General features: G+C 40.7%; 2 protein-coding genes across 4 annotated transcripts; one reads left to right on the top strand and one right to left on the bottom strand.

The window, feature by feature from the left end:
* The first annotated feature begins 1,095 nt into the window (after nt 1-1,095).
* On the top strand, nt 1,096-14,291 carry ap5z1 (adaptor related protein complex 5 subunit zeta 1). Of its 2 annotated transcripts, XM_081609768.1 has the most exons (18): nt 1,096-1,252; nt 2,249-2,386; nt 5,115-5,295; nt 6,113-6,263; nt 6,342-6,454; nt 6,532-6,706; nt 7,676-7,723; nt 9,318-9,458; nt 9,553-9,590; nt 9,823-9,985; nt 10,877-11,055; nt 11,127-11,269; nt 11,346-11,464; nt 12,429-12,556; nt 12,629-12,726; nt 12,801-12,933; nt 13,503-13,717; nt 13,808-14,291. In XM_081609768.1, the coding sequence occupies exons 1-18, from the start codon at nt 1,212-1,214 to the stop codon at nt 14,058-14,060; spliced, it is 2,457 nt and encodes an 818-aa protein (XP_081465894.1). In that variant the 5' UTR covers nt 1,096-1,211; the 3' UTR covers nt 14,061-14,291. The 2 variants fall into 2 exon arrangements, with proteins under 2 accessions (XP_081465894.1, XP_081465895.1); XM_081609769.1 differs by lacking the exon at nt 7,676-7,723.
* On the bottom strand, nt 14,269-24,621 carry mmd2a (monocyte to macrophage differentiation-associated 2a). 2 transcript variants are annotated; one of them, XM_008415594.3, is made up of 7 exons: nt 23,867-24,621; nt 20,081-20,162; nt 19,032-19,192; nt 18,686-18,760; nt 18,284-18,385; nt 18,093-18,162; nt 14,269-17,314 (listed from the first exon to the last, which is right to left on the bottom strand). In XM_008415594.3, the coding sequence occupies exons 1-7, from the start codon at nt 23,974-23,976 to the stop codon at nt 17,114-17,116; spliced, it is 801 nt and encodes a 266-aa protein (XP_008413816.1). In that variant the 5' UTR covers nt 23,977-24,621; the 3' UTR covers nt 14,269-17,113. The 2 variants fall into 2 exon arrangements, with proteins under 2 accessions (XP_008413816.1, XP_008413817.1); XM_008415595.3 differs by having other exon boundaries at nt 24,088-24,619.
* Nucleotides 24,622-24,626: the final 5 nt, after the last annotated feature.

Genomic DNA, 24,626 nt, shown 5'->3' with positions numbered 1-24,626 from the left:
ACTCTGTGACGCCACACCAATGGACTGGTTATGATATCTAGACAGTTCAAACTTTTTCTGTCCCTAGAAAGTAATGCAGGCGTGCAGTGGGCAGGATGGAAGTTAGCATGAGTGATGCTACACTCATGCTAACTGTTGTTTTCGTGGAGTGTTATTTCTTTAAAAACTGTCCCGACAAACATGAAGATTTCGCTAACATCTGTTTAAACTTTAACTCCGATTGTAACTGAGACTGTCTGCTTTGGTCAAATAAAGTATTTTTTTTCCCCATAAATACTCCATGACAGAGGACCATATTGGAGTTGATGACATAATGAAGACTTTCAAATACCAGGAGATTTTAAACAAGTATCTGACTCTACCAGAAAGCTGAAAATGGATAACCAATAGATCTTTTCAAACAATGATCGGAAACATGGCAAGTCATCATGGGAGTGGTTCAGAAGCCACAAAACAAATTCCTTCTCAGTTCTACAGAAGTCCTGTGTGTTGAGCTGAAAGAGGCGATTATAAGGAAAGACTCAGAACTAGAATGATCAACAGAAATTGCGCAAACATCCCTCTTTCTGTGTGGCCCAACCATGTGGGATGTTAAGGGAAGGGACAACACACTCTCATGTTGCCAGGAGAGAGGGTTGTGCTAATTTTGTCAAAATATTTCTTCTTAACATGGTTCAGTGAACTCGGGTTAAATTTTCTATTTGGGTTGTTTTAGTATTAATTTGCACGAAGGCTTTTGATACATCTTTCCTAAGGTCACCAATAAATATGACCTGCACTGTCTAGGACGTTATCTGAAGATTATCTACAACAGAAGAATTGCGATTTCACGGTGTGGAATAATGAGACAGCCTGAGGAAGTCAGTCATATATTTCTTGGTGTGACATGTTGGCATGCTGGCACCAGCTGATTTAAAGTTATTATTTATTTCTGCTTTGGAGAATAGCGTGTGAGTTTTTATACATTTCAGATGGTGTATAAATTACACAGTGGCGCTATTTTATTTAGCGCCACTGTCACTAAACATTCAAGTCTGTTTAGACTTGAATGTTTATTCAAGTCTAAATGAATAAACATTCTTGAATGTTTATTCAAGTCTAAACAGTCGAAAGCGGAACTGATGTCATGTCACGTGAGCGCAGTCCGGACATATTTTAAACGCGCACTGTTTACCTTCCGCTGTAGCGGAAAGGCTGACTGATTAAAAAAAATGTATTCTCTCGGTTCAGAGAGTTTAATTAAACAAGCGAGGTAAGGACTCGGAAAATGTGGATTTTATTCAAAACCTTTTGCTCTTGTGCTACATTGCTAACAAAGCTAAAACCAGTTAGCTCGACTTAACTTCCTTATTTGTGTACAGATTTTATTTATTTATTTTTGCGTTTTGACTATTAATGCTGGTAAGACTTGAAACGTATCGTTTATTGTTTATATTTTATGTAGCCATTAACTGAAAAACCGAGGCTGTCTCTTACAGCAACAAGAAATAGTCAGCTTCCGTCTTTCCCCCGTGACATGTTAAAATGAAAACATGTTACTAAAATGGAAATCAGCATATTATTTACTAGATTTGTTTTGGAATGTAAAAAAGCGTTTTTACCTGAGTGACTTATCAGTGAAATGTGATCTAGTAAGCGAACACCCTGGGAATGTAATTATAATGTCAGTTGCTTTGAATATTTTGCCATTTTTCCCTGAAACTTTGAAGAGTTGTTTGAGTAACACGGTGCAAATATTCCCCAAGCGGTTACATTATTGGACTCAAAAAGTAAAACTTGGTGTAAAGATTTAGATGCAAATTTTGTTTTTGTTTCAAGTATTGGTCCTCTGCTTGTTGTACTTGCTATATTTAAGCACAACGCGGCTAATCTTTTGAGGTTTGGAATCATTTTTACCCTGAAAGAGTCTTAAATCAGTGAGTTTGTTGATTGCTTAAAAAAACAAACAAAAAAAATAGCAAGGTAAGGAGAACAAAGCACATAACACTTAAAATATTCCAGGAAACAACGTGTTAAAAATGAATTAGCTAAAAACATTTTTAAAAAAAAGGTAACTTCATTACTTGGTCACAATTATAACGAATATCCTTTGGAAAATGATCAGGTCCTGGACTGAAAATGAGTGAAAGCCTACAGGAACATTGACATTTCTTGGGAAGTTTGGCAAAATGTCAAGAAACTAGACGTGATTCAAGACTTTTGTGCGTCGATGTGAGATGAAGCCTCGGGTGTTTTGGTTGTTTTCCAGGGAGATTCAGGAGACTGAGCTGCAGAAGTTTTACAGCCGCCTGGTGAAGCTGCTTCAGCTCAAGGAGCTCGGTTATGAGACGCTGGACTCGCTGCACAGGCTGCACCTCATCCTGTCCGCTAATAAATACGCCCGAACGTAAGAGGCCCTCCTTGTGATTGTGATGCTTTTTTTTTTTTTTTCCAAATATTTGTTCTAATGATTTTGATAGAGCTGATAACACTGTAATAATGTTTTCAGAGATCCCTTAATTTTTTTTTCCGAAAGCCCAAATATGTCATGACGCTGCTTTAGGTTGTGTTTAGGCTCCGTCTTAAAAATATACTGGTAGTTATGGAGCCACGGGCTCCAGGCCCCTGGCCAGAACCACTGCACATCCAAAACGTAAAAAAAAAAACGTTTAACATGTTTGCTTTGTTAAAAGAAAAACATCCAGTTTAAAATCGGTCTCAATTAAAAGAAATATGAAGAAAAAAAAAAAAGTTACTCTTCCCTTAGCAAAAAGAACAGGCTTTCGGGTCACACTCTCTTTTTAAACACTCAGTGTATGTAGCCAAGTTAAATAAATCACTTAATTTGGCGGCTGCTTCTGAGTAAAGGTTGCTGAATAGACGTGTTTCTGTTTAGTATGAACATACAATTTGAATGCAAATACTTTGTGTTGTAAATAACATTTTCAATTGTAAGAAGTAAGAAATGTAAGTAAGAAATTTCTTAAGAAATGGAAAGATTTTAATGTATTGGTAATCTTTCTTTGTACCGGTCCGGTAGTCCAAATCTGCATCAACACAGTAAATCAGCCCGTGGGCCGCAAACGGCTGCTGGGCTTCACTTTGGACACCTTCTAGTTTGGGTGGATCTGTAGCTCTCTCCAGTTCGTACAGATGGAGAGGATCTTTGAGGACGCTGTGTGTCCTCTGCAGCCAGCAGGACTTGTAGATATCATCCCAGGCAGGTAGCTGACGGTTTATGATGTTTGATGGAGTCTTTATGGTCCTCTGCAGCTCCTTGTTTGCCGCCGGATCACACCAGGAAGTTTATCTTTAGCTTTTGTGCCTTTTTGAGGTTTGTTTTTCACGGGAGTTATTCAGAGATGTGTGAATCTGAAGCTGGGAAGCCTTTTCTCAGGGGTGTCAAACTTATTTTTGCTCTGGGCCGAATCAAGACCATTAAGGCTCTTAAAGGACCGGTTGTGCCAGAATGTATTGATAAAACTGCTCACCAACTGTTAAAATATCATTGAATTCTTAAAATTAAATAATATTATTGAACATCGTTTCAGTCCCTCCAGGATTTTGTTTGATTTTTTTTTTTATTTATTAAATTTTTTTTTATAAAATTGTGGGACTGATTTGGAAATATTTGCACTTATTTATGATGGTAAAATGTGACTATTTATTACTTGCTATATAGATCATGGACTATAATCGGATATCAATTAAGGCTGAGGCAGCTGTTCAGTACAAATAAGAACATTTTTGAGAAAAATCTGCAACAAATTCCCAATTATGTATTATAGCAAAAATGTGTGGGGATTTGTTGTTTTTGCGTGAATTTGCAAAATAATTCTCAAGAAACTGGAGGGACTGATTGATATAATTTGGCAGTAAACAAATAAAAACGGCATTGATTTGATTGATAACATAATATTTAAGCACACCTAGTGTTTAGTCTAGAGCAGTGGTCCCCAAACTACGGCCCGCGGGCCGGATCCGGGCCGCCTCCACATTTGGTCCGGCCCCCTGAGCAATACCAGAGTATTTAGATTTTTTTTCATATACCGTATTTTCCGGACTATAAGCCGCTGCTTTTTTCCTAAGCTTTGAATCATGTGGCTTATATGTGGATTTTTCTTCAACTACCAGGGGGCTCTTTAGCAGGAAGTGAAGCATTGGAAGTCAAATTGGAAATAAAAGAAGAAAGCGCCCATTAAAACAGAATTAGGTTTTAATAGGGAATTGAAATTTGAGAATGTTTTTGATCAGTAGCATTGAGGAAAAAAAAGATTTTTCGTTTTTTTAAATAATACTGGGATCATTATGAGAATTTGAGGCATAGATATTAGGATCCAGTAGATGGCAGTAGTGCAACAATAATGGATGCAAGCTGCCATTGAAATCTGAAGAAGAAGGAAGAAGAAGAAGGTGCCCATTTTCATTTAGCACTTGCTAGTAGCAGACACGAAGGATCAGCACTTTTAGTTACAGCTACCGTTCGGGAACTACCGTAATCAGTTCAGTTAAATCTAATCTTGGCAACTTTTTCATTTTTCAACTGTAATAAATGTGATATTCAATTGACCTGTTATGACTCAAAATTTTGGGTGTCCGCCCCCCTCTGCTGCTGCTGCATCGTTGTGGAAAACCTGGAGCGTCAGAGATAACTGCGGCTTATATGTGTATGTTTACTGGTTTTTTTTTTTTTTTTTTTTAACTTTGGGGTTGCAGCTTATAGTCCGGAAAATACGGTATTTATTTAATAAATAGTGTTATTTCCTGGATTTTTTCTGTGAAGAACCCAGAGAGGGTTATTTGATTGTGTTTTCTGGAAAACAATAAATTTTTACATTTAGGCACTCCTACAATTGTCACACTTTTTCTGTTACAAACTGACTCCGGCCCCCCACCACAGAAGGGAAAAGTTATGTGGCCCTCACAGGAAAAGGTTTGGGGACCCCTGGTCTAGAGGGCCACATAAAAAGCGACGGCGGGCCGGATCTGGCCCACGGGCCTCGAGTATGACACATGCTCTTGAGTTTACCATGAAACTCTTTGACTTCTTCTCTGATTAATGCTTAAGCATATTTAACTTGTACTTCATTTTTATCCTTTTTATCCTCCGCTGTTTCTGTTGTCATCAATCAAAGGCTGCCCTCAGATCTCCAGCAGAGGCTGCTGCCGCTCCTCTCCTCACCCGCAGAGCAGTTCCAGGTGCTGAGCTCCGCTCTGCTCAGGGAGACGCCGCCCTCTTCTGGTGAGGAGCTGAACAACATCCAGGAGAACGTCAGTCAGCTGAACACGCATGCTGCCGCTCTGCTCGTCTCACAGGTTTGCAGAAAGATAAAAAAAAAAAAAAAGCTCAGAATTTAATTTTATTTGTGAGCCATGCCAACTACTCCTGAGACGATTAATTGGATTAATCACGATTAATTACTAAAATAATCAATTAATCGATTAATCGTGAACTGGATTAAGCAGACTGAAAAGAAGGCCAGTTGCTAAAAGAACAACATAATCAGAGCAGTAAATGAGCCCAAACTGTACAAAAAATTTTAACATTTTGCATTAAAGATTAAAAAACAACTTTTAATATGTTTAACCCAAAACTCCTTGTGTGGTGAAGTTTCAGGTTCACCTGGTTCAAATTCTGTAAAAAATACAAAAAGGACTTCTAAGCATCTTTTTCTATCCAGTTAATCAGTTAATAAAAATAAATAAATAAACACATTAACAGGTCAGCCCTACACTGTATTATTGATTCAAGCAGAAAGGTTTGAGCTTTTAAAATTTTGATGTAGAAGTAATTTGGTCACTGCAGATCCTTTGCTACAAGTGATTCACTAAAAAAACATGCTGTCATTGCATTTTAGGCAATAAAATGTTTATTTTACATTTCTATTTTTTCTATTTATTTATTTCTATTTCTATTTAAAAAAGGAATAAATTATTTACTTATTTGCATTAATGTATTTCTAATTTGCATAAGAAAAGCTTAAATAAAAAAAATCTGCAGAATGTGCCAATTTTTAATCCGATTAATCTATTAATCGTCATAGTTATTGATCAATTTATCGATAACTGAAATAATCTCTAGCTGTAGCCTTAATTTCTGACTTGTTTTTCCGCTCTGCTTCGGCTTGGACAGGCCAGATCCAGGAGGGATTTGAACAATCTCTGCGCTCAGCTCGTTCATGGCCTGGAGGGCCGGCCGTCTGACGGGCCGACTCGCTCGCTCACGTTCGCCCTGCCGGTGCTCAACAGCATCCTCAGGCTCAGCCCAGACAGCCTCACCGAAGGTAACCAGCGGACGAAAAGCGCCTCGTTGGGACTCTGCGTTTAACCTGTGACCCGCATCCTTCTTTTTTCACCTCCAGAACACGTGACCATCCTGAGTAAAAAGTTCGTCGACTGGCTGCGCTACGCGAGCATCGTGCAGGGGGGCGGAGCCTCCTCGGGAGGGTTCTTCACAGGACCCAGGTCTCGTCAGGTGAGCGATCTGGACCCAAGATGTCCCCCGCGGAAAATTTGAAAACTTCGTGTTTCAATCCGTGTTTTGTTTCTCAGCCTTTGCCCACAGCGGAGCTGGACGGCTCGGTGTCGGGCGACTTCTTCACCGTGCTCTGCGTGGGCCAGGGGTTCACGGAGGACCAGTGGATGAACGTCTATTCCTTTTCAATGCTGCGCCACTGGCTCCTCACCTACCACTCTGTTTCTAGCGGAAACAGTACAATGGATGCTGGTATGACCACAGCTCGTCATCTTACCGCCACAAACTTTAGCGTATTTTAAATGGAAGTTAGACTTTTATGACAGATCAGTAACCTTAACCCTAAACCAAAGTTCCTACACAATCTTGAAAGTCTACAAAAGGATGAAACTGGATTTGATCATATTGGATTTCTGGATAAGTATGGAATAAAGATTTGAGTTTAGACTTATCCCATTAGCTAAACGATTAAATTCAGATTTCTAATCTACTAAAGGACTTGCTATATTGATTAAGAGTTAATATGTGCTTTAAGATTGCTTTACAACTTTAGTTTTTGTCTACCAACCAATAAGACACATCTGTTTTAAAAAGTTACGGCTCTTTTTGCTTCTACACCAGTAAAATTAAACCCAAGGTCCTTTTTATCTTGAGAAACAAAGATTTGGACGATCTGTATTTACACTAGAATAATCCAGTCCAAAGTTTTCTAAATATTGTACATTTTTGGTGATGTCAGATAGCGATGTATGCCTAAAAATCAACAATGAGTTGTATTGTTATTGGTGGAAAAGACTCGATAGTAAAGCCCAAATAGGTGAATGTTTGCGTCCATAATGTACTAAAAAAAAAAAGAGGCCGAGACTGAAAATAAAGAGCTGTTTTGCCAGAGTTTTGCGAGTTTTGAGCCAGTCCATTTCCCAATTAGTCTTATCACATAAAGTCTTATTACAATCTATTGAACTTTGTGCTTGGAAAGGGACAAAATGGAGAAAAGTTCAAAGACTAGAGATACTTTTACAAGGCACCATATATGTTGGACTCTAAAGTTTGAACCGCTGAGCAGTAAAACATCAAAGAACAGACATATGCTAACTAAATGGGACTTTGTTCTTTATAAAAGAGCCTCCTCAACCCATGAATCACAGAGGTGACTCAACCTTCACATCACTCACATGAAACAACCTGCCTTTTTTGTTGTTTTGTTTTCGTCATCTCCAGCAAACAGGCTACAGCTCAGCCTCTCCCTCTCCCACTCCTTTTCCAATGGTAAGACACAAGGATTCGTGGGTCTTCGGTGCATGCGTTCACATCTGAGAATCATTAACTCAACTAAACTCCCAAAACGTTTTCTCGAGGCAGCTCACCACATTTGAAATGCTGATTATGAATCCCAGCTGCACCTGACCCTAACAAACAATCCCTAACAAACACGCCACTGGCTACTGATCTCTAACCTCCTCTTTCCATGTTGGACAAACTGCAGTGATTGCAGTTTCTTTCAGAGAATGATGTACTAACCATTTAATACCCCTGGTGTCAAATATGTTACATGTGTAAGTGTTTTTCTTTGTGAGAAATGTAACGTTTTAGTTTTGTGCTAAATATTAGATGTAGCATTTAGGTTGTGGTGGTAATGCCTGTTTAAGTACTCCGCGCATCCTTAAAAATTCTTAAATTCGTGTATCTAAAATAAAAATTTTAACATGTCTTATATTAATTAAAAATGTATGTTGGCTTTAAATAAGTTTTACATTTAGTCGTGGCAAAACTATTTAATCTTACATATTATACGTACTTTTTTTTTTTTGCCTCGCCTCGCGGGACTTTCCGTCAGGCAATATTTTGAGTCGCCTGCAGATGTGATTCGATGCAGTTCACAGACATTAATACGTCTATGGCAGTTCAGGCGTTACCGCTAAATAGCTAATATGTTCTTGCTAGCTAGCTTTTTCCGTCTGTCATAGGAAGGTGCACATTTATTGTGGACGAGGTTCGTTTAGTACCAGTTTTACCAAAGTTTTACTTTGTTGAATTTTATTTCAACAAAGTGTTTACTTTGGAGGGAAATACAGCTGGGAAGCAGGAGAAAAGGATGAGCGCACGGATCCAAAGGAGAATGGAGGTAAAGGTACAGGAAAAATCTTTTTCCCTGAAGCAGGGAAAAAGATTTAAGGGAGTGATAATTAATGTCTTCAACCAAAGTAAGAATGTGACAACATCTATTAATAATCTACAGGTCGTACTAATTTCTCCCTTGTAACTTTACGTTCTTTTTATTTTTGTATTTTGTCAATTTTCTTTTATATGTCCTGTCGTGATACAGGTCTTAAATTTAATTCATAATGCTATTTAAACGTCTTAAATTTGAGTTGGGGAATCCCAGCACTTCAGGCATTTTTATGACGCTTGTTCTTGATTTTTTTTTTTTAGCTGTTTTTTTTTTAATTTATTTATTTGGCTGTGATGTATATATGACATACAAGTAGCTAAATAGACCAAAGTTTAGTGACATTTAGATCATCTCCTCTGATTGGTTGTTTTTATCGTAAAAGAACGTAGTGTGGGTTATAAGTATGTTTTTATCCCTTAAATTTGATCAGATTTGGTCACATTTTAGCCACAAACTTCAACACATCTTTTTTTTACACCATGTGACAGTACACAAAGTTGCTCATTATGGTAAGGAACATTATACATACATATATATATATTTGTATTTTTTTTATGCTTGCAAAGTATTTTAACTTTCTGCTTTTCTTCATTTGTTTGTTTTCTGGGTCTCGATCCAAGTGGATCCAAAGCAGTCCAAATCAAACTTCTTTTCTTTCCAATCTTTAATCCCTGACCGTGCTTGTTGCAGATGATCGATCGGAAGTGGACGGATCAGTGGTTTCCATGGTTTCGGCTACGTCCTCCTCCAGCCGCCTTCTTCCCCCAAAGGAGCGTCTGAGAGAGAAAGCGTTCCAGTACTGCCAGCGCCTGATCGAGCAGTGCGATCGCAGTGAGTGAACTCCACCAGGAAATCCTCCTCTTTTAGTTCGAACCGTTTAGCATGTGAGGTTAAACTCTGGTGTGAATTTCTCTCTTTCCATCAGAGGCCCAGAAGAAGTCGGACACGGAACTGCAAAAAGCGGTGAGATTTTGAAGGTGTAAAAACATGAAAAGACAATGAGCTGGGCGATAAATTCTATTTAATTGATTTTTGAAGATTTAATTTTTGGGAAATCTGGATTTTTTTTTTTTCCAACAATGGACCCTTTGGGTTTCCATAGTTCAGAATGAAGTCAGCCCGACCTTTATAGAAATATTCACAAGAACGCATCACGCCGCTGCCATTTGTGTACCTACTGGTTCCTCTCTGTTAGTGCATGGTGGAGGCCGTGTGCATCCTGGACTGCGTGTGCGTAGAGGACCCCTCCATGGTCTTCCGCACCTTCCCATCCATAAAGGCTCTGTTCGGTCGACTGAGCTCGGATTTGTCATACGCCAGAGTCCTGCTGCCCATAGCGCAGTTCTACCTCAACCACGGTGAGCACTGAAGCCTGACTGACTGACATTTACTGCACATTACCCCTAACAGTGGGCAGAGCAGGTTAATACCTAAACAAAAACAATAATATCGTTCACTGAGCTTAAGTTGGTTTTTGTTAGTATTTATTACTTCAGCAAGACGCATTTTATTTTTCTTTTTTACTGGGTTTTAGGCATCTGTCAACAGGTCATCCTGTCTTACAGCCTTCTAACCAACTCCTATAAATCACAATAGTCTGATGTGCAATTAGATGTTTGTTCAAGCTCCATTTCTATCTTAAAAGTCCTATTTTTACTCTCACAGAAGAGACGACGTTTGATTTTCCATTTAATGTTGCGCTGGGATTTTGCTACCTTATATAAGTTTCTTTGAAATCTCTGAAAATGCTTGAATTTATATTGTGTGATCAATGGAAAGTGCTTGATTTCTGTCTGAAGTCCTTGAAAATGCTTCATATTCAAACTGCACGGTTTTGTAATAAAATGCAATCCAACATTTTCATTAAAAGCCTAAATTTGAACAATGTTTAAGGTTGACGCCAGATATTTTCATACAATCTGATTAAAACACACGCGCGCACACACACACACACGCACATTTTGTTCTCTCACCATTTCAAGTTAAATCAGACAAAACGTGTCTTGTTTTAGATCAGTTAGAATGATCAAAATTATTTTTGACATAAAACATATTTTAAATTATTATTTTTTGCTTAAAAAATAATGTTATATTTTAGCGTACAGACGCTGCATGCTGTCTTTTTGACAACTTTCTACTTTTGATTTGAGAGCTGCATACAAACCACAATGCTGTTTATGTTAAATACGGAGGAAAATCCACCAACAACTATGAATGTGTTTATCTGAAATGTGTGTGTGTGTGCGCAGGTGAAATGGCAGCCGTGGACTGCGAGTGTGTGTGGAAGTTGGTCTTTGGCCGTTTTCCCGCAGAGCTCTTCAACGACCCTTTCCTTGCTCACGAGCTGCTGCGCTTCCTCCGACAGAACCTGGACAGCCTGCGGCTCCGAACGCCTGAGTTCATACGATTCCTCCCGAACTTCCTGAAGGTGTCGATCCAAAACCCAGGCGTGCCACTGCTTGGATCCCTGCTGACTTTCTGACCTCTCTCTGTGTCTAGTTTCTAGCATGGGATAGCTCAGCTGTTGTGGATGACTTTGTGGATCTGCTGCCCTCTCTGGTTACTGAAGGAACTGCGGTGGAGATGCTTCACACGCTGCTGGACCTGCCATGTCTTTCTGCTACACTCGTCTTGCAGTTCAGGTCTGTAGACACGCAAACGCGTTCAACGCTGGTTATTTACCCACATCTCACTCGTTTCTCTGTGTGCGTGCTGCAGGTCCGTGTCTTTGCCCATCTCGGAGTCGAGCAGCCGAGGCCTGCTGTCGCTCGACGCGTTTCGAAACCCTGCGTTCAGAGGACTTTTTCTCTTTCTGCTTCGAGTGGAGACGGGCTCAGGTAGTGATGGACTCAAAATATGTTGGGAATTCCTTCTCCACACTTACATAAACCACGCGCGTGACGGACTGGTATGAAATCTGAGCAAACAATTAACAAGCTTATGATTAATTGTTTATTAGGTTAAAATTAGTTCCAATCTATTAACTTTCACTTAAACCTTCTTTCAGTGTTGTAGTTTGGCCACCATCCAGGAGAGGGCAGCGCTGGTCGTCCCTAAGTGGAGCCAGTTGATGCAGAAATAAATATGGCGGGCCCATACTAGAATGGGAAAGAGAACGGGTTCAAAATGCTCTTACTGCGGTTCTGTTTTGAAACACGGATGAGCTTAATGGCGCTCATTCAGCATGACGGGGCAGCGTCGACTTCTCAATAAAAAATAACGGATGTGAAGAGGGCATAGCAGAGAAAAATTTAGCATAAAGGGAACAAAACACGATGCTAATAAGCAAGGTTTATTTTTGAGTTAAAGTGCTTTATGAAGCAAAATTTTAACTTTCTTTCAAAAGCAACCAGACAATATCACGTTAACAGAGAGATGCTCACACAGTGGTACTGTTTCACATATTTTATTCTTTTCATCTTTTATATTTCTGTTCACAACTTGAGACGTTCCCATGTTGTTGTGTTTCATATGTCTAACTGTAATAATGTGAGAAACCCACAATTTTCTGTTTATTCAGTCAGTATTTAATGCAACTGAAACAAAAATGTTAAAATTTAAATATGCTTTTTTTTTTTTATTCAGCATATTATGACAAATTTAGCCCTTTCTGTTATGAAAAGGTGATCGACCCTTTTGATATAAGAGAAAACTCAGTTTTTTAAGAAAATAGTTTGTTGATCAGATTAACTCGATAATCGTCGCTGTTGTTTTCAAGACTTGTTTTTTTTCTACACCCGTGCTCGGTAATAAAATTGTGCTTTTTCGGTGGAGTCGTACTGATTTTGCTCCTCTGCTTAGGTCACACCATCGACCGGTTGAGCACGCTCCACGACCTATTGGCCGAGGCGGCCGACTGGCCCAGAGTGGTGCGCTGCGCCCAGGTCGTCCCCGTGCTGCTGCACATTTATTTCAACACGGTTGTTACGGTAGGGACAGAGCGCATCCCGAGTTTAGCGTTTGGAAAAGACAGACTAACATCAGTCGTCGTTGGTTTTCAGGTGGCTGAAGAGAAGCTGTTGGCTCACCTGATCCTGGTGATCCTGGAGAGGAGCGGCCTCCTCCTCGCCATCCCCACCTACAGCAGAGAGATACACAGGTACAGCAGGAGACGTTCCGTCTCCGTTTCCCCGCCTCCTTTTTCTTACCCCGGCCCTCGTTCCCCTCCTGCAGGGTGTTCAGCTGCCACCTGCTGAGGCTGTGCAAGCTCCGCCCCTCTCTGGTTGTGGACCAGTCACACGAGCTGCTGGAGTTCGCTGGGACGACGGCGAACGTTTACAGCAAGGAGGAAGTCTACACTCACGTGGTAGAGAAGAAAAAATCAGTTTTGGTTTTGATTTTTAAAAAATTCCAATTATGTTTATTTTGTTTTTAAGGAAAAAAAAAATCACTAAATATAACCACAAAGTTGCTAAGTTGGCAACAGTCGAGTGTAGAGGTAGACATTTATTTTATTGTTCATTTATTTTTAAAATGATCTTATGATGATAATTTGGATCTTGAGAAATTCAAAATAATGATGTTAATTTAATTTCTACAAGAGCATCAGTAGATATCAGTAAATTGTAAAATGTGTTTAAACACAGTTACTATGTGCAGCTTTACAATATAAATCACACTTACAATATTTTCTGAAGAACAACATTTGTTTGTGGCAATAATTATACCTTAAAAAATTAGTAGTAAATAGTTTTTTCAGCATTTTTATCTGCGTACGAACAGACATGACTTGCTGGGCGGCTGGTCAGTCACTCAATAGAAATAAATAAAATTTCTAATTTTATTTATTTCTATTTATTTCTAATAAAACGCAATAGAAAACGCTGAGCTGTTTTTTTTTTTGTTTGTTTTTTTCTTCTTCATTTTGGTCGGCAGGTGTGGGTGCTGGGGGAGTACCTGTCGATGTCGTCTGACTCCAGCTGCTCCGTGGCGCTCATCACTTCCTGTTTTGAAACTCTGGAGGCGGTGCTATTTGAGATAACCTCATCTGCCCCGCCTCCTGGGATGGTGTGCCCCGCCCCTAAAGTCATCACCACATTGATGAGCGCTCTGGCTAAACTGGCGTCGCGATCACATGACTTGATTCCAAGGTGAATAACTTTTTTATTTTTTTTTGTGTGTTTTATTAGAGTTCCTTTTAGAATAATGTAACGTGATTGATCATTTCTGTCTCTCGGTAGGGTGTCTCTTTTCTTCTCCAAGCTAAGAACCACAGCCAGAAACGGCTCGGTTGCCTGGTGCGCCGACGAAGACGACCTCGTTGCCATAGTAACCCGTGGTGAGGAGTTGTGGTCTCTGCTGAAAGCCCCCGGTGTGGCTCAGAGTGTCCTGACGCCGCCCCCTCACGTCTTGACGCCACGCTGGCACAGAGACACGAACCTGGCCGTACCGCTGCAGCTTCGAGTCCTCACCAGGCTCACACACTCACAGTGATACACACACACTCACTCACAGTGATACACACACACTCACTCACAGTGATACACACACACTTCATTCTCCTGCACTCGCACTTAATATGAATTATCTGAACAACAAAACACCTTCATTTTGAAATTTGATTTTTTTTTTGTAAATAAATGAGATGATTTACCTGAAATGTAATATTGTAAATAACTTAAAAAAAAATAATAAATCTCACTGGTTTTTGAAGTGTCAAATTTATTACAATGATTTTACTGAAATATAGCATTTTTACAAAAAGAAATACTTGATTAAAAAAACACACACACAGTTCTTCACTTCCTGAGTCAATAGTGTCTTAAAACAGTGACACACTTCAGTAGAAAAATCCTCTCACTTGTGGCTTTTACTGTCATCAATAAAAAAAAGTCAATGTTTTCATGGATAACCTGCATGCTCAACATGCTTAAATCGACACGATCATCCAGATTCGACTAGTTGGTTTGATTTAAATTCTGCATTAAATGACACATCTGTGAATAGAAAAGTGCTTGTGAGTTTAAGTGCATTATATTACCAAAATAACTGACAATCGCAGTCCAGAGTACAGTCTGAATGCAGTGGTGTAACTTTCTATTAAAATGACTATAAAAATTTAGATAAAATCAATTCAAAGCTTTTTTTTTTCCACTTTTAGTGCAGATCAGCTGAAAAAGAAAAAAAAAATCTAAAAGCTTCATAAACCTGGTTCCATAAATGAGCACAGCATTGATCTGATAATTTCTGTATTCTAGATCAGATGAAACTGAAATGTCAGTTGTTCTAGTGAAAATGATCTCACTGTGCAAAGGTATCAATCAGGAGAAGGGTAGAAGTTCAGCCAACTACTACAGGATATGCAACGTGTTAAATTTCCAAAAAGGTTATGAATAATTTATCGCCTCATTTCATTTGCCTGGCAGAACACACTTTTTTTAGATCCACTGCAGTGCGTCTTGAATAGCCTGGACAATTTAAAACCTTTCCTTTTGTCAGTTCTCTGTGACGCATCTTTAACGATCCCAGTTTGAAGTTACTTGCCCCCTGGCATGTTACTATAGCAAATCGTGTAAAATTAATTAGCGACACTTTCACAAACAAAAATCAACAACAAAATTACAATCAGACGACATTTATCCTGAGAGCAGCTGTTGATCCACAGCAGGCTTTAGGTCCGTCTCCATTGCTCCCCACGCTCTCAGTCCACCGGATGAGTGGACTTTAACTAGAACTTCTTAGTGAAACTCAGAGCGTATCCTTAAAAGAATGCCTCCCTAAAACTCTCACCGCGTGATAAAGTCAGTAATTAAAAGTGGCTGGTAAGTTTTGGAACCCCAAAACAAACAGTTACTGTGAAAAAACCTTGAGATATCAGATTTCTTTTAATTTTCACTCCCAACAGCTGATCAGTTTCATGTGGTTCATTACGTCAGCTAAGTCCAGCCTATAAATTATTCAGTAATTGTCGATGCTAATTGTTGAATCAGTGGTGAGTGCAAACATACACAACCCAACTGAGCAAAGAACTCATTTTGAACTGGATCTTTAGGCACTTTGTTACCAGCAGCCTGTTGCAAAGAGGCAAATTGTTCAACGTATTCAGTCGAAGCTAATGAAAAGCAAAAACCAGATTCCTGTTTTAACAAAAGGAAAATACTATTTTCGCTGAGATGTTGTGATTCCCAAGGAGAAAACGATGCATTTCGTAAGGGTCCTGAAAAAGATGGAGATTCTTCTTCTTTTGTCCTCCACATGACACAACATGCTACCAGGATCTGGTACTTGAACTAGACTTGCATGGAAAAAACAGCCAAAATCCTCCCTCAAACAATTTTTCAAGTCCTTTAGAAACTCTTCACAACTCTGAATCTGGACCACTTTAAAACGACCATCTTGGAAATTATTGCTTCATGCTAACATAAAGTAGCTCCTATGCTAACTTAGCATAGAAAAGACATTCTGGTTTTTCCACTGACGACGATCTTCATTTAGCTTCAGAGATAATTTATCTGCAGCCATTATGCACTTTATAAAATAGTTTTTCTTAATCCTGCCCAACAATATTGCCCTGCAAAAGTACACTTACCCCTTAAACTTGACATTTTCTCATGTTACAATCATGAACGTTGATGTGGTTTAATGGGGTTTTATGTGATATGACTGAAGTGGAAAAAAAATATATGGTTCTCGCATTTCTTTATCAATGAAAGTCTGAAAAGTGCGGTGCACTTGTGTTTTGCAAAACCCCCTTTCACTGCAAATGTAACTGAAAAGCTTTTGAGGTGGAATGACGCACTTTGAGACTAAAATTTCTTCTTTTCAAAAGAACCTGACCTATGTCTGGACTTTAATTGAGCCGTTCAATGTCACGAATATGACTCGATTTAAGCTTTTGTTGCAGCTCCGAGTGTAGGCATCAACGTAAATAAGTTTGAGTATTATTCTTCTTCCACTTCTCAATTATGCACCACTTTTTTGTTGGGTTACTGTCACATAAAATCACCATTCAACCCGTTGACATCTGTGGTTGTAACATGACAAAATGTGAACCATTTCAACACTTAAGCCGCCATAGACCTTAAATTATTCTACTGAAGATATTTCAGTGCTTAAACCTATGTATGTTTAGCAACAACAGAAAATATTTTAGCAGTGATATGAGTTATTGCTTAAAAAAAGTAGGCTTCAGAATCAAAACACATAAAGTGCTTAAAACTTTTGCAGTTTTCCATTTAGGCACACATGGATGAGGTTTACCAGTCCTTGAGCTGGAGAAACAAATAAAAACTTAATACAAATAATGCTCTTAGTCAGCTCTTTAACAGCAGAATCACAATAATATATTAGGATAAGCTCCCATTCATCATACTGTACTGGCTTTGATCAGGTGTTTTGTCCGTAAAACTGAGAGTTTAATCATCAGCACCAACCCAAGATGAAACCCTTCGGTCCGATTAAGTGCAGCCTTCAGTAGCCGCCTTCGGGTTTCGAATCGGCAGCTTCCCGTATTTTTTCTCCAGCGAGATCGGCTGGAAAGCTGTCCGTCACCTCGACGTCTGTGGCTGTGGTCCCGCCAGGTACAGGTACCTCCAGATGGCGTAGTAATGAATGCCCGCTCCGACCGCAACGAAAAGATGCCATATGGCGTGGGCGAATGGGACGAGCCCATCGCTCTTGAAGAAGGCCACGCCCACCGCGTAGAAGATGCCTCCCAGAGCGAGTTCGCACACACCTGCACGGTTCACCTGTGACGGAGTGGGACACATGTCACTGAAGAGCCTGGGGGCACGGTGAGGGTGTCGCAGCGGTAAGAAGTAAAACAGAAAAGTTCAAGAAACTGACTAAAAGAATAGCACAGAAACTAAATCCTACCCAGATTTTTTTTATTCTCATCTTGAGGGACACTTGGTAGACTGGCCTCTGATTACTTAAAGAGCATCAAGTGCCAATTTTTCCAAAACATAATAAGCTATATTGAATGTTTGTTGCTTTAAAGTGTCAAAGGTTTGCCAGTGTCAGCCTGAAGGACAAGGCTTCTGTTTATACCACAAATGTGAGGGCAAAACACTCCCAGTGATATCCGTTACACTCCTCGCTCCCGTTTCGGTGACGTTTGAAATAAACCTAAAAGCCGCTTTGGCAAATTCTTTTAATCTTTTCTGAAAATAACATGATCAGATTTGAAGATTGAGCTGGTGAGTTTGGGGCCTCTAAACTCAAAGCTAGGAGGTTTCAGAAGAGCAGATTAAACTTCCAGGCACTGAAAGCAAACATTATGGACTTCTAATGAGTCTAACCACAATGATTCAGAAGACAAGAAGGTTAATGACAAACATTTGCATGTGTTGGCTTAGCAGAGCGAGGAGATGATGTGTTCGGAGGAAACGCGCTGAAGCAAACAGGTCCCAGCTTCACTCTATAGGGGCCGTGCAGTTCAACCACAATGGAAGGAAGTGTCAAACAATCAGAGTCGGGCTCAGCATGTAGCTGAAAACAGACAGTAGCTGTTGTTTCAGTGCTCACCATGGACAGAATGACCAATGCAGGAACAGCTCCCATTGTCACATATCCCAGCAGCTCTCCCAGTTTGTACCTGCGGAACAAGAACGGGAGCGTCAAAAAGGCTTCAGAGTTTCACCTGAACACATGAGGGCAGGAGTTGGGTTTCAGTCAACACGTTCACGCAAAGCTTTAAAAACTCGAGAGAATCTTACCTCTCGTGGAAAAAAAAGACATACGTGGACCCAAAGCAAGCCATAACCCAGATCAGCCAGCGCATGTGGTACGTCCAGGGTCCTAGCTCCCTCAGCATCAACCTGAGGATGTTTTTAATACAAATCTGGTCACGTGACTCAAACTTGCACATTTTTCCCCGGACACACACCATCTGGAGACCTCTGTCCCCCCAAATAAAACCAGAACCAATTTAGCAAAGCACTGTTCCAATCTCTCAACCAATATGTAACGATCAACCTGTCAAATCAAGTGTCAAGACATGAGGACGTATGCCATTTAAGACCTTAATGTGTCCCAGTGCTGTGGGTGGCCTAAAACCCAACCGGATCAGATGTCGTTTGATTTTTATTTTTACAGAACAATCAAATTCAAAGACCCACCAGGGGGAATAGGAGGCAGCGATGAAGAAGTAGATGGCCATCCGGTCACACTTGTGGAAACGTTCCTCCACCTTCCTGCAAAGATACAGACGAAACATTTAAAATTCAGTACGATCTTACGAAATTATATCTAAAATGTTACACTTCAAAACACATAAAACCACTGGAAAGTCTTTTTTTTTGACAGATTTGAACATGTTCTCTATTTGTAAGCAGTCTTCTACTGAAGGTTCAAACAAATCACAAACTACTCCCCAGTAATGTTCTCCCACTGTAACACGTTAGACCCACGGTGACTTGAAAATCTACTAGAACTGCTGAGATGCACAGACGCGCAAACACCCACCGGAGATGGCTGATCTTCCAGGCAGCCGTGTGGAAGAGCGTCGAGGTGAGGAAGAGGCCGGTCAGGCCGCTCCCATAGAGTAAGGCAGCCACCCGGTGCCATTTGTCCACAGACAGGAAGTAAAGCACAGACCCGCCCACCATGCTGGGAAAAATCCAAATCTAAAAAAATTTAAAAAAAAAAGAGTCATAAATTATTGTTGGAATTAACTCAGAGAGCTTCATATATATTTTTTGTTGTTAATTCTTTAACAGAAGGCTGAAAGAAATATTTAATATTTTTCCTGGGACAAATGCTGCGTTCCAGTTACCTGGGTAATGACCTCGACTTCACACCTGAGGTTTCAACATGGCGACGACTCTAGACTTTGTTTGCAGTAGCTTTTATGAACATCATTTTAAGCTTTTCTTTCCATGAGCAAACACAAATTTTAATTTGCTGAGTGTGTAGTTGCAGACGTTACATGAAACATTAGTTGTTGACCCATTTTACATGCAGCTCTGGGAAAAAACGAAGAGCCCACTGCACTGAACCCCATTGAAAAACTTCACCAAATGTTGAGTTCGCCTTACGAGTCATAACTGGGGGTAGTCAGAGTTGCTCCTCGTTTCCCAGTAGGGAAACCCACTTTTGTTTAACTTGATTTTCAGACTGGGAACTCAGAATTTCCCAGTTCCAAGTCCAACTGGAATGCAGCATTAACAAGGGCTGAAACAGAACGACTATCATCTCTAACAATCTGGTGTCCAAGAAGGACCAAATGTATATAAATGATAAGTGGCAGGTGTGAACATGCTTAGAGGTTAATACATCACGGCTCAAGCCAAAGTCTAAAAAAGCCTGAACACGACTGAGCATTATTTTCCCATTTTCCTCCAATTTCTGCATCCATCTGGTTCGTTCCATCTGTGCGAGGATTACAGCAGATTAAATGAAACTCGCAGATTATCTTCTCCCATCACATAGCCAAAAAAGAAAGAACTGTCCTCTCTACTCTGCCTCCACATCCAGTCAAACACTTTCCCACCCACACATGGTAGTCATCTTACCGCGTGTGTGGCACAGTTGGCTGCGTGTTCGTACTCTGTGGGCTGGTATCTCTTGTTGGCCGGCACCCTGCAATTCATGTACCTGAACGCAACAATGGCGGAGAGAGAGAGGAAACATTAGTGGAGGATTTAGAAGCCAGACGTGTCAATTCGTGTCTTTACCGGTTCCGAAAACACAAAAGGAACCAGAGCAATGTGTTGGGCAAGTGATTATTCTTGGAGGATTTGCAGTTTTCTAATCCACATCACACTGTGTGTGACTTTTAGCTTTCAACGTCCCCACTGAGGCCTTCCACTAAGTCGCATGACTTTACATAATCTCCGATTCTCCAACGATAAGTGGCGTTCTAAGGTGAACAGGCAGCCGAGGCTTAAACAAAACATTGCCTTCCCCTCGTGTGTTTTTCTTCTGCTTCACCTCCTCCTAAGTGTTCTTTCTCGCTCAACCATGAAACAGAGCAGCAATAATAGGTATGTGCGCATGATAATGAGCACACGGCCTACATGCGCAACCAAACAGCGCAGCCCGACCGGCACGGACGCACCTGCGGCTCTGCGCGTCGGGCTGCGATCACGTAACGTGGTGTTTGTCTGGGAGAGTGGGGAAAAAAAAAAAAAAAAACGTGGTTTCATAACATCTCCAGATGCGCTGTGAGCCGGGATGGAGGGATTTACTCCTGATTAAATAGGATACACAACGGAGGCGCTCGTATGCTAGCTCTCTGTAAACTGTACACATCCATGTTAAAATGCCAGGCTTCTGTGATGGAGGAAATTATGTATCCTGTACATTTGACATGTATCCCGATCAAATCACAAAAACATGTGGCAAGAGCCTGTCAGCAACAAGCGCTGATTGTTTTTTAAGCGTGAAATAAAACTTTATTCTCCATATTTTAGGCTGAAACAACTACATATATTTGCATTTATTTATTTATTGAGTTTTACATGATGACTGTATGCCTTTTTATGAACCACACATGATTATCTGGGGGGTAAAGGGCTAGTTAGCATATTTCCAGCAAGGGCCACAGTCCCCCCTTGCCACCCCTTTGGGGCCGCCACTGATTGGTGGGGTATATATAATAATCTGATGGAATAAAAATAATAATTTATGGGTCATAATTTCAAAAGATCCCAACACATCACCAAGAGAAACACAATGGTGGCACCATCATGCTCTGGGATTACATTTTTACCAATAGACCATAGGTTGTTATCCAGGTGGATTAAGTTATGATTAGTTCCTGTTTGTTTTGACCAAAATCTTTGAGTGGGTTTAATTTATTTTAATCCCCATGGTGAGTTCAAGAATGATTTCCTGAGATTTAAATTCTAGTTTTGGGAGTTGAATCAGAATTCAAAACATATATCCTTACAATCACAATCTGACATCATCTTTGTTAATATTAATATTTACTGAGATCCAGGGAGGCAAAGCATCAATTGTAGCACATTTAGCCAAAAAACTTAACGTAGTTCTCCTGTAAATGGAAAGACTACAAAAACGCATCCAGCCATTTTTTTTTAATAAATCAAAAGTTACACAGAATAACACATTGAACCATCAATAATAAATCCTTTCCAATATGCTTTGACTGGGTTTCAAATGTAAAAGCTGCTAAGATCTGAAGCTTATACATAAATAATTAGGCATCATCTGTCCTTCAACCCCGCCCTCTCTCCTCCATAAACAGATCTGTTGACGTCTGTGAGCTTTTCTGTGATGGCTTTAGCTCGTGGATGAGGGCGTCAGGGTCCCAAAATGTACATGGCAGATCTCTTTATCACATTTCCACCCTTATTTTTCTGTTTGTATGCAACACCACGTGACGCAAAGTGGCTTGTCCTGCTTTCTGTAGCCTCTCTGAAAGAATCCCCTTCCTACTTACATGAGTAAAAAAATAAAAAACCCAGCATGTCTCCAATAGTGACATGACAAAATAAACTCAAAGTTTTTATTGTCAAACTTCAGAGCAGAGAAGATAGAAACAATTAGTGAGATAACATCCGATGTTTGAGTAGATGCCACTTCTTCCCTGTTTGTCCTCCATCTCTTGAGGCCGAGCCAAGAACACACAACAAGCGAGCAGCTATTTTCCTCAGCACTGTTGCTGTGTTTGTGGCTTCATGTGGCGCTCTGCTGTTCTCTAATCAGTTATGACAGAGCTCTGAGTGTGAGTGTGTGTGTGTGTGCCAGAGTGTGTAATCAACTGAAAAACGGGGCTGATCGCACAGGATGGACGGCAGCGTTATCTGTCTTCTTTTCTGATCCTCTCTTTCCTCGTAACAAGACTTGCCTCTTCTTCTTCTTCTTCTTTTGTGCACAGATGGGCGTCACATGCCGGCTAAATGTTCCCACGTGTTTGCAGGAGCCCGGCTTTCACCTCGCGGAGACAGAGGGCCCGTTGCGCCACACAGCACATGAATAGGATCAGCTGTACGCAATAATGTAAGGATCAGAGCCTCTGGATCACAGCGTGCGCCGCAGGAATCTGTGCGGGAGTAACTCCAAGGCTATTCCTTTCACTGCAAAGATCAAGTTAATCTCCTCTGGGAGTCCCGACTCCAGTTCTCACGATTATAGCCAAGCTTCCCCTTCAACGCACTGAACGTCCTGGGGCAGGACTGGACTTGATAAACTGGTGTCGCAGCGCTGAACTATGACCCACATCGTGGTGAGACTTACTGAGAAACAGAACTCTGAACAATGTATGTTTCAATGGGGAAGAAACATGAAAACAAAAGAAACATGGGCTTCTTTTGTTTTCAGCCATAATTAATCTGATATCCCAAAACTACCACCTGTGTTAAATCAGCAGGGCCGGATTTACAAGGATGTGTGGCCCTGGGCAGAACAGTTTTGGTGCCCTGTCCACGGAGGAAAACTTATTTTACTCATGCAAATCACACCACACTAATAGGTAGTCATCAACAGCTGTGCCTTGATTCATGGGAGGTTTAATAGCCAATAACTCTACGTCGTTCCCAAAGAAATCGACTGCAACTTCATTATTTCCAAATACTTGAATATTGTTCAAAATCATTCAATACATAAAATATTAATGTGACTCATCTAATTTGTGCACATTGGTTTTATATAAAGTACAATGTTTGAAAAAAAAAACACACATTCACTGAAAAAAAAAAAAAAGCAAAGAAAAATCTTTGGGGCACCCCCCAAAAAAACGGCGCCCTGGCCCCTATGAGCTCTTGTTAAAATCTGGCTCAGCAGATCAGGGATAAAGTTGTGCAGAAGTTTAAAGTATTGTTTGGTTATACAACACTATCTAGATTTGACCTTCTAAGGAGAAACTTTCAGTAAATAGACAGAGCGTGACACAACTGATGCACAAGGCCAAGAAAGGAGAGCACTAAACAGAGAAGAAAACATTTATGGGTGAGCTTTGTGTTGCACATCACCCTGAAAACAAGTGGTGGCAGCATTATGCTGTGTAAATGCTTTTCTTCGGGGATACAATCCTAAAATGAGAGTGCAAAAATCTCAAGGTTTGCCCTTAAGGCTGTGAAATGGTTTAGATGAAAATATGCTCATGTGTTGGAATGGACTAGAATCCGTAGCAAACGTGAATATTGATGTTTACGGGTGTTATCTATCCAATTTGATTGGTCTACGAAGTGTTGGCTTGGTTAATACACGCCACACTTTTCTGTTTTGTATGAATGAAATGATTGCACTGACTTAGTGTTGGCCTACTTATTGTTCTTTCACATACAGTCTGTTCCATGTTACAAAATGTGAAAAGTTTCAAGGAGAGTGAATACCTTTCAACGCCACTGTACCCCGACGGAGGACACACGATGATTCCAGGAGAAAGATTGAAATTGAACTGATTGCTCCCTCGCATGCGCGCGCGCTCACTAATCTGTAACATCACTCTGATTGTCCTCGCGTCAGCGCGTAGTAGATGCACAACATCTGTCCGCCGTGTGGGATTTTACTTTCATTCAGAATGAGCTCAAACTTTCTTTTCCCCCATAATTACCTTCCAAATTTTGTCTTCTTGAAGTCCATCTCGAGCGCGGAAAAGCGCGTGCGTCGGTGCGCTCGCGCTCTCTTTATCAAACCAGCAGCGACCGTGGTCTCCTCCTCCTCCTCCTACGGACTCTCCATGCCGGATGTCCCACCGCCGTGCATTCGGAGATGAAAACAATAAAACGGCGCTCACTCATATGTCCAGCAGGGCAAAATCGACCTGCAGAGTGTGGGCCAACTATAACTTTAGCTTTGAGACTTCCTCCCCACGGAGCGGCATCACGACACGAGCACGGAGGGAGCGAAGCGCCGCGAGGGGGAGGAAGTGGGGGAAACACTGAGCGGAGTTTGGTTTCGACTCCCGGACTTGTTTGCAGGATGTTCCGCGGAACTGGGCTTGTAAGCCCTCCCCTCCCCTTTCCCCTCTCCTGGTGATAACGCATCAGCAGTGAACGGCTCCTCCTCGCTGCACATTAGCGACACACGAACAGTGAGGCTGGTGGAACATAACGCAACACTTCCAGGTGGGTTCTGTCATACAAACACAGG

Source organism: Poecilia reticulata, chromosome 8 (assembly GCF_904066995.2).
Source record: "Poecilia reticulata chromosome 8, P_reticulata-male-v2, whole genome shotgun sequence".
NCBI classification, from domain to species: domain Eukaryota; kingdom Metazoa; phylum Chordata; class Actinopteri; order Cyprinodontiformes; family Poeciliidae; genus Poecilia; species Poecilia reticulata.
This window is presented reverse-complemented; position numbering and strand designations above follow the sequence as displayed.

Bases quoted from the DNA above. Each gene is read 5' to 3' on its own strand.
- ap5z1 (XM_081609768.1), top strand. From the start codon at position 1,212: ATGTATTCTCTCGGTTCAGAGAGTTTAATTAAACAAGCGAG. The intron at 5,296-6,112 runs GTTTGCAGAAAG...CGGCTTGGACAG, and splicing joins CCGCTCTGCTCGTCTCACAG to GCCAGATCCAGGAGGGATTT. The intron at 9,459-9,552 runs GTGAGTGAACTC...TCTTTCCATCAG, and splicing joins GATCGAGCAGTGCGATCGCA to AGGCCCAGAAGAAGTCGGAC.
- mmd2a (XM_008415594.3), bottom strand. From the start codon at position 23,976: ATGTTACAGATTAGTGAGCGCGCGCGCATGCGAGGGAGCAATCAGTTC. The intron at 20,163-23,866 runs GTATTCACTCTC...TGTTGCGTTCAG, and splicing joins GGGTACAGTGGCGTTGAAAG to GTACATGAATTGCAGGGTGC. The intron at 18,163-18,283 runs GTAAGATTCTCT...CTTGTTCCGCAG, and splicing joins GTCTTTTTTTTCCACGAGAG to GTACAAACTGGGAGAGCTGC.